This window comes from Trichomycterus rosablanca, chromosome 13 (assembly GCF_030014385.1).
Source record: "Trichomycterus rosablanca isolate fTriRos1 chromosome 13, fTriRos1.hap1, whole genome shotgun sequence".
NCBI classification, from domain to species: domain Eukaryota; kingdom Metazoa; phylum Chordata; class Actinopteri; order Siluriformes; family Trichomycteridae; genus Trichomycterus; species Trichomycterus rosablanca.
Window position 1 is genome coordinate 6,230,034 of NC_086000.1, and position 9,602 is coordinate 6,239,635.

Below are 9,602 nucleotides of genomic sequence, written 5' to 3' on the forward strand. Positions count from 1 at the left end.
TGGGAAGAGGATCTCCATTTGTTTGTCAACAAATGCCAGCAAAAATATTTTTCATTTTATTATTGTTCCAAAAAATATTTTAAAACATTTTGCAGATATAACCATATGGACCAGAGATTACTTTGGCTAAGCTTTTTCAAGCAGTACAATATGAAGTTACACTCACACATGCCTTAAAAAGAAGCCTTAAGTTAACCACGTCCAGAAGTGGCATCAAGTTCTCTGGGCTCAGAGGCATATGGGATGGACCATCGCACAGTGAAAGTATCTTGTGGAAAGACGAATCAGTATTTCAGATATTTTCTGAAAAAATGGACAGTGTGAGACAGTGTCCCAGGAGTTATTTTGTTCAAGTGTCCCATTTATCACTCGGTTCCAAAACATTCCTTAGGTGGCAACTCTACAAAGTGGTAAATGCTTTACTGTCCCAACTTTTTTTGTGTTGCAGGCCTGAAATGCAAGAATGGATGTTTATTAATAAATGAAATGTAGTTGACTAGACAAAACATACAAAACAAATAGCTTGGGTTCATACTATCTGCAATGAAATAAATTTGCTTCTAGCTTGTTCCATCAAGGCTTCATACTGTTGCAACAAAGTTCCATGAAACTTCAAAATGAATGTCATTTTACATGCATTCAGAAGAACTGTCAGTTTATCCTTCAATCACAGCATGTCATTCCCGCCAGAGTGACGCCTAGACATTCAGAAATATGAGATCCAAGAACACCAAGCAATAAAGTAAACAATAATGGCTTAAGTATCTTGACTATTAGTTATGTAACCACTCTGACATTCACTCTTAGTAGAACAAGCACAGTGGCTGAAGATAAGGATAAAATAGTTTTATTTGAAGTCTTATAGTAAAGGTACACCCTTAACTTGCAAGACAACTGTTGGCAGTATGTACAACATACCTGTAATTTCCACGGAATGAAATAAAAGCACTATTTCATACACACTTCAACTGAAATTGAAACACTTTCCCTAGGCAGGCAGAGTTGCAATTTAGGTTATAATATTAAGACAAATATTTTAAGAATATACAGTGCTAAGGACTAAATAAACATCGAAATGGACATACTTACCTGTAATCAAAAATATTGAACTGCTTAAAACTGCACTGTATAACATTCAGATTCCTGTAGGGAATATTAGCCGTATCAAAGTTTGTCCACTTTTGGTTGAGATAAAAAATCCAAGATGCAATAAGAGAGTATACACAGGAATTGAGGCCATCTAGTTCCACTTATAATCTCAGGCAAAACAACAACCACATTAAGAAAATACAGCCTCAACATTTACATTAAATAAACAAATTCTACAGATTTTGCAAAAACAAAATAAGGGGGAAATTAGTCTTCCATACCAGCAACGTGGATCACAGCCATATTTCCTTGAAGTTAAAAAGCACCATCATATTTGTTTGTGGAAAAGTACAAATATTACAAAGGTAAACTACTTGATGACTGACCACATTTCATATTTCATCTGAGGAACAATATGGGCTTTGCTGCTATTCGTTGCATGACTACTTAGGAGATTCTAAAACATATTGCAGACTTAAGCTGCCATGCCACAAAGAAAAATTAGGCTGGGCTTTAGATCCACTTGCAGAGTTGCATCAGTGGTGCCAGGTGAAAGGTTAAACGCCTTTCTCTGACTCTCCTTCAGGTTTCTGAGCACACACAAGAGAGAAAACAAAAGAGGAAGAACAGGTGGTGGAAGGGGGAGATAATAGGGGATGTATGGAGAAGAGAGTCTAGCTGGGCTCCACACATAGCTTCTTCTTGGGAGGTGGGTCCTCCGGTTCCGATTCGGAGCTGGAATCAGAGCCACCATCAAAGGCCGATACGGCGCTGCCTTTAGGGTTGGTAAACAAGCTGCTGTCCGACGAGTAGCTGGCCTGAAGCTGTGTGTTCCCCTTAGCTTTCTCCAGAGCACGGACTGTTTCAGATCCAGGCGAACATGCATACACAAAAAGAAAGATATATGAATCATAACGTTCCTGTACATTTACTCAACTGCAGATGCTTGCAGACGTTTGTTTATTTGGGTTTTTAACATCACTTTGGTTACATTCATGACAGGACAGGTAGTTACTCGTTACACAAGATTCATCAATTCACAAGGTTATATCGAAGTGTCATGGACAATTTTTTATCTCCAATACACCTCACTTACATGTCTTTGGACTGTGGGAGGAAACCGGAGCACCTGGAAGAAACCCACGCAGACACGGGGAGAACATGCAAACTCCACACAGAAATGACAGAGCATGGGTCGGTTGTGTGTAAATGTTTTTCGCAGGGTTGATGTGCAACCTAGTAAATATTTGTGCAAATGATGTGGTAAAAAAAAACATTGCAACTAAAGATAGCAGCATGAATTTATTTCATCATCTCAAACATTATCGAATGCAGTCTGTTGAGTCAGGTGAAACACAGCGAAAAACAGACAGGTAAAAGCTCTCCCTCTGTCCCTCCATCTTATCTTATATTGCACACAGTTTTTGTTATCTTCATTTATGTACAAAAACTACTTTTTATTTAAGTAGGACCTACAAAATTGTTTTTATGTTAGAAGCAACCGACCTTATGTAAGTTAAAAGTCATATGCTGGATGTGCAATGTCTTATGTTTATTATTATTATTTTAAATACAATTATACAGTTTGATAAGTACAGTGGTAATACAGCATGCTCTTTTTGGTGTTACAAATAAATATTGATTATACATTGTTTTCATCATATCATATACTGTATATCGCCACTTCTCTAAAGCATATCGAGATGAGTTTTTTTTAGTCATATCGCCCAGCCCTATGTCTGTGTAGCTCATTTTATCAGGTTTACGATCGCTTTGTTTTTGTCTATTTGAAAGTATTTTGTGTGTATAAGAACTGGCCAGGCATCCACACAAACACAACTGGCTGTGTTTGAAGGAGAAAAGATCAGATGGAGCCTCTGTCCAGTGTGATACGCAATCTTCAGAATTGGTGAGGGCATGTGAAAGAGTGAGGAGTTGTGTGGTAATCTCTCCTTGATCAGATTGTGGGTTGTGCAAGCAGCAGCAGATTCACATTTGGAATTGGAAATGACTAAATTGGGAGATGGGGGGGGGAATCATTCAGCTTTAGTTAAAGAATGAGGAGTTAAGTTAAATCAGTTACTGTGGTAACTGAGCTAAAATGCCATTTTCCTCCTGATTTAGCACAGTCAATTTGTCCTCCGCTGCTGAGGGATACCCGAGACATGCACAGTCCTCTGCTTCTCGCCCCTGCATTCTGCACAGGCGTCTCTTCCGCCAATCATGGACCTTACACAGTGTATGAGTCCACCCATACATAGTTCAGTCGTCCCGCCCTAGCAGACACGGTGGCCAAATAGTATCTGCTGCAGGCACTGCCAATTATGCCCCCCAGATCGTGCACAGCCGACCGGTGGCAACTCCGAGTTTCGAACCGAGGAGTTCAGAATCCCGGCGCTGGTGTGCTAGCGGAATATAATGCTGCGCCACCTGGGCGCCCTAAACAAGGAATATTTTTAGGAATCTTGTGATAATATCCCGAAAATTCCTTGCATTACCATTGGTTCGAAACTCAGCTCTGCCATCCGGCTGGGCTGGGCGCCTACATGAACAAAGACTGGCTGTTGTTCATACAGGGTGGGAGCCAAATAGGGACCTCATAACTGATGCAATAACGACCTCTGCTGGCTGAATGATGGCGCCTGCAATAAATGAACTGGTTAACCAATAACTAACAAACAAGTCACTGATCAAATAATGCTGTCAGTTACAAGATTCATTTCCAGCAGCTTACAACTGATTTGAACTGACTCACTCTCACCCACCCTCAGTGCTTAGCTAAGTGTACAAACACATTTAGAAAAAGCGCTGCCATTCTAATTCAAACAGACAAAACCTTGTGATGAACGATCCACTAATTAGTCACTTTTACAATTATGCACTGTTCCATGTCCCAGTGGGCAAAATTAGCTGAATATTACTCTTCTGTATTACTGACCTTGCTGCTCCAGTAAAGTGTTCTGTTTCTTTAGGTCGTCAATGTCCTGCTGGTGTGTGTGGTTCTTACGCCTCATGAACTGAATATACTCTGTAGCTTTGTCTAAAATATGAGCTCGAGACGCCTGGAAAAAAAAGATTCATCACATGAATAATCCATGACACAAATCATGTAAACATACCATGAATTTAGTAGACATAGTACATGCTGTGATATAAATACCAATATATACACCGATCAACCATAACATTAAAACCACCTCCTTGTTTCTACACTCACTGTCCATTTTATCAGCTCCACTTACCATATAGAAGCCATTTGTAGGTCTACAATTACTGACTGTAGTCCATCTGTTTCTCTACATGCTTTGTTAGCCCCCTTTCATGCTGTTCTTCAATGGTCAGGACTCTCCCAGGACCACCACAGAGCAGGTATTATTTGGGTGGTGGATTCTCAGCACTGCAGTGACGCTGACATGGTGCTGGTGTGTTAGTGTGTGTTGTGCTGGTATGAGTGGATCAGACACAGCAGCGCTGATGGAGTTTTTAAACACCTCACTGTCACTGCTAGACTGAGAATAGTCCACCAACCAAAGACATCCAGCCAACAGTGCCCCATGTGCAGCGTCCTGTGACCACTGATGAAGGTCTAGAAGATGACCAATTGATGAGCGATCGTCTCTGACTTTACATCTACAAGGTGGACCGACTAGGTAGGAGTGTCTAATAGAGTGGACAGTGAGTGGACACAGCATTTAAAAACTCCAGCAGCGCTGCTGTGTCTGGTCCACTCATAGCAGCACAACACACACTAACACACCACCACCATGTCAGTGTCACTGCAGTGCTGAGAATGATCCACCACCTAAATAATACCTACTCTGTGGTGGTCCTGACCATTGAAGAACAGAGTAAAAGCAGGTAGAGAAACAGATGGACTACAGTCAGTAATTGTAGAACTACAAAGTGCTTCTATATGGTAAGTGGAGCTGTGAGTGTAGAAACAAGGAGGTGGTTTTAATGTTATGGCTGATCAGTGTATATAAGCATTCTAAATACTCTACATAATTCTATGAAGGCTTTAGTTAACCTTTGTTAACTCACTTTCATGGTGGCAGCATCACAAAACACCTCCTAAGCCAATTACTAAAATTTCTCAACTGTGCAGTCAATGTAACTGTGAACTGAAAACGTCTAGGACCAATGAAAGCTCAGCTGTCAGCTAAAATAGGCACCGATATTGGACAGGAAGGCCTGGCTTTAAATTAGTCTTCCAGTTCATCCCATTAGTAATCAGTAGGGTTAAGGTCTAATCTTCTAAGGTCAAAGTTTCTTCACACCAAACTTTTTAAACCATGTCTTTGTACATGGGAGCACAGTTAAAAGCATATGACATTTTATATCATTGATATTAAACACATCTTAACAGTGGGTTGCCTGAAACATCTAAACTTAATAATTAGTGTATATCTCAAAATTTTTGGCTATATAGCACAAGGATGTTTTAAGATAATTTTGACTTACTATCACACCATAAAAAGACTACTTGTGACTAAATGAAAGCAAATCAACAGCCTTGTTCCACAATGGCTAAAAAAAACCCTATTCAGAATTGAGGTATTGAATGTGAAGGTTAATAAGTATACATGGTGTAGCTGTCCACTTGCTTTGAGCATGGTAGTATTTTAAAAATCAGTGTTAAATGTCAAACAGTGATATAGACAAACTTTACATCCAATCTGAGGGAAAACAAACTAAGAAAATGTGTCATCCAACCTTCTCTCCTTGTAGAGCAGGCACAGAGTCTCGTAAACCGTGAAAGCTGTCTTTGATATGGTCCCTGCGTTTGCGCTCCAGTGCATTGTGGTGTGCTCGCTTGTCTGTCTGCAATAATAAAAAAAGTTTAATTAAGATTTAAAAGGAATTCCAACATAAATCATCAAGCTATAATTTGTGTGAAGAAGCAGCTTGATCAAGCACTGATCAAATAACTGTAGTATTCGAATAAAAATCATGAAATGTAACACTGCAAAAATCAGTATTTTCAGACTAAAGTCAACGTTTGTCAAAGGTCATGTTTCCAGAATTAAAATAAGTAAAAAAAAACTTAAAAAAAAACTCTGCTAAAGTCTTTACAGTGTCTCATTTCTTACTGAAAAACAAATCCAATTCTTTTGTACACTTAATTAAAGACTACACCTCCCTGCATGTTCTCATTGGGCCAGACAATCTTGAGATGAGAAACATGGGAAAAATTGGACTGGAGTAAAATAGTAACCAGCTAAAAAAAATCTGGGCGAGAGGACACCAGCCCACAACATTCCTCCTCAGAATGCCTTGATGTTTCTGCAAATCCATGCCAGTAACATGATTAAGCCTGCCAACATCACTGACCCACCTCCATGTTTGACCATGGGGTTCATATCCTTTTGCTGGCAACAGACAAACTGCAGATCCAAATGGTCAAAAAGTTCCAGTTTTGATTCGTCACTCCATAAAACTGTGTCACAGAACTCTTCAGTCCTATCCGAATTCCTTCTGGTGTTTTTCACTCCACTTTCTGTGCTTCTTGGTGAAGAGTGACATGTGTCATGGAGTACGGCCTTAAGTAATTGGTTAAGTGATCCATCTTATGGTTGCCAGTGACATTTGTCCTAGTCTTCATCAAGTCAGACCTCTGGATGAAGTTTTGGGCTTTCTCTAACTCTGTGCCATAAGTCTGGAACTTCTGGACAATATTTCCAATGGTGTCTAAAAAATTTTCAAGGAAATCTTATACCCACTGCCCTTTTGGAGCAACGAAATAATCTTCTCAGCTTTTGTGAAAGCTCCTTAGTTTTCTCAACGGTTGCAACACACCTTGAACACTTGAATCTCTGGGTGGTGTTTATATAACACATCACAGTTAAAGCAAATGAAAGGCGTTATTGAGTTCCCAATGGTTTTATCAGGTTGTATCTGTAATAATGTTGATCACCAAGCTTCCGCTGCCTGGTCGAGAGTTCGAATCCCAGCTCTGTCAGGCAGCCACTGTTAACCCTCTTGGCTCCAGGGGCGCCGTACAATGGCCGACCCTGTGCTCTGACCCCGGTTTCAAAATATTTATTATTTATTTATTTAGTAATATTTTAATGTCATCTTTTTCACACTTTGGTTACGTACATTACACAGGTTCACAAGTTTAATGTCAAACACATTCATGGACAATTTTGTATCTCCAATTTACCTCACTTGCATGTCTAGACTGTGGGAGGAAACCGGAGCTCCCGGAGGAAACCCACGCATACAAGAGGAGAACATGCAAACTCCACACAGAAAGGACCGGGACCGCTCCACCTGGGGATCGAACCCAGGACCTTCTTGCTGTGAGGTGACAGTGCGAAGAAAGAATTTCGTTGTACTGTACACCTGTATATGTATACACACAGATCAGCCATAACATTAAAACCACCTCCTTGTTTCTACACTCAGTGTCCATTTTATCAGCACCACTTACCATATAGAAGCCATTTGTAGTTCTACAATTACTGACTGTAGTCCATCTGTTTCTTTGCATGCTTTGTTACCCCCTTTCATGCTGTTCTTCAATGGTCAGGACTCTCCCAGGACCACTACAGAGCAGGTATTATTTAGGTGGTGGATCATTCTCAAGACTGCAGTAACACTTTCATGGTGGTGGTGTGTTAGTGTGTGTTGTGCTGGTATGAGTGGATAAGACACAGCAATGCTGATGGAGTTTTTAAACACCTCACTGTCACTGCTAGACTAAGAATAGTCCACCAACCAAAAATATTCAACCAACAGCGCCCCGTGGGCAGCGTCCTGTGACCACTGATGAAGGTCTAGAAGATGATCGACTCAAACAGCAGCAATAGATGAGCGATCGTCTCTGACTTAACATCTACAAGGTGGACCGACTAGGTAGGAGTGTCTAAAAACTCCAGCAGCGCTGCTGTGTCTGATCCACTCATACCAGCACAACACACACTAACACACCACCACCATGTCAGTGTCACTGCAGTGCTGAGAATCATCCGCCACCTAAATAATACCTGCTCTGTGGGGGTCCTGACCATCAAAGAAAAGCAGGAAAGGGGCTAACAAAGCATGCAGAGAAACAGATGGACTACAGTCAGTAATTGTAGAACTACAAAGTGCTTTTATATGGTAAGTGGAGCTGATAAAATGGACAGTGAGTGTAGAAACAAGGTGGTTTTAATCTTATGGCTGATCGGTGTACATTCTATTCTATCCACTAGAGTTGGACTTATGATTATCATTTTTATTCATAAGCTTTTATATGCATCTTTACTAACGGTGCCAATAATTCAGGCTGTATATTAATTCTGTTTGTGTATCAGATCGCCCAGTCCTACCAGGTACCATAACACTAACCAAAGCAAAACATAACCTATAGATGTAGTGCAGAGTGAAGGTGCATGGTATTTTGTTTATGTCAGTAATAGGGGATTTATGGTTGCTTTATGGTAAAATCACACAGGTTGTATAACAGACGTAAAGGCCATTTGAGGACAGCAACACTTCTGCCCATCATTAGTTAGCAAAGCTGCTACATACCGCTGGGAGAAATCTCGACGACTCTTCCTGTAATAAGAAAATCTAATTAACAGTGGACACACACACACACACCCAGTAGTGAATAAATAAAGCAAAAATCACGTTAATGTTACAAAAACCCATAAAACCAAACAGAAACAGCATATACCACAGACCTAGCTAGCTACCAAGCTAACCCGGTAGCTCTGAATACGCTAGCTAGTAAATAGAAGCACGCGCCTGATCACTCTCACATGAAGATAGATCAGCGCGCACGTATTAAATCATCTAACCCCACATTTAAGCAGCAGTGTAACCTACATCGCTGTCCACGTCGATGTCATCGTTATCGTTATCGTTATCACTCATTCTCTGCCTGAACTGAGCAGAATTAGGAGTCAGACGTCCACTCCACCACAGCCTGTACCGTCACACAACAGCCGCGCCAGCAGAGCTGTACACGTGACTCCACAGTGCAGCCAACACGCGCAGTGCGCAGGCGCGGACATCCAGCTTCTTAAAGATACACCGGTCAATATTGTTTTTATTACACGATTAATCGCGTGCAAAAATAACAAAGCACAATTTGAACAGTTATACACATTTTTATTGCAAGAACATGTTTACCAATAAATAAATTAATAAAATTATGCTAACATTATTAAATCAAAATTATTTTTAGAAAGCCAGCCAATGCCTATATACAGGGGCGGAGCCAGGGATGGCCAGTGGTGGCCAAGGCCACCATAAATTAATCTTCTGCACTCGTCAAAGTGTAGGTGATAAGATGCATACGGCATGCTGCCAACGTGTCGGAGAGGGCATGGGTTAGCTTCATTCTCCTCAATCAGAGCAGGGATCGGCATTGGTGGAGAGGAAGCATGATGCAATCGGGCAATTGGACGCTGAAAATGGAGAAAATGCATTTAAAAAAGTGGTCCAAGGAAGAAACTGTGGTAAACCGGCGACAGGGTAATAGGCGGCCAAGGCTCACTGGGAAATCTTGGGTCCTGCCATCC

General features: G+C 40.8%; 1 protein-coding gene across 2 annotated transcripts; it reads right to left on the reverse strand.

Moving 5' to 3' along the window:
* Positions 1-831: 831 nt before the first annotated feature.
* On the reverse strand, positions 832-9,034 carry LOC134325498 (protein max-like). Of its 2 annotated transcripts, XM_063007715.1 has the most exons (5): positions 8,905-9,034; positions 8,605-8,631; positions 5,803-5,910; positions 4,028-4,151; positions 832-1,948 (listed from the first exon to the last, which is right to left on the reverse strand). In XM_063007715.1, exons 1-5 carry the CDS (start codon positions 8,950-8,952, stop codon positions 1,764-1,766), a joined length of 492 nt encoding a protein of 163 aa, XP_062863785.1. In that variant the 5' UTR covers positions 8,953-9,034; the 3' UTR covers positions 832-1,763. The 2 variants fall into 2 exon arrangements, with proteins under 2 accessions (XP_062863785.1, XP_062863786.1); XM_063007716.1 differs by lacking the exon at positions 8,605-8,631.
* Between the last annotated feature and the right edge of the window lie 568 nt (positions 9,035-9,602).

What these genes read in the sequence shown, in the direction of transcription:
- LOC134325498 (XM_063007715.1), bottom strand. Translation starts at nt 8,952, where the DNA reads ATGAGTGATAACGATAACGATAACGATGACATCGACGTGGACAGCGAT. An exon ending in ACATCGACGTGGACAGCGAT is followed by an intron (nt 8,632 to 8,904) that starts GTAGGTTACACT and finishes TTCTTATTACAG; the next exon opens with GAAGAGTCGTCGAGATTTCT. An exon ending in CGTCGAGATTTCTCCCAGCG is followed by an intron (nt 5,911 to 8,604) that starts GTATGTAGCAGC and finishes TTATTATTGCAG; the next exon opens with ACAGACAAGCGAGCACACCA.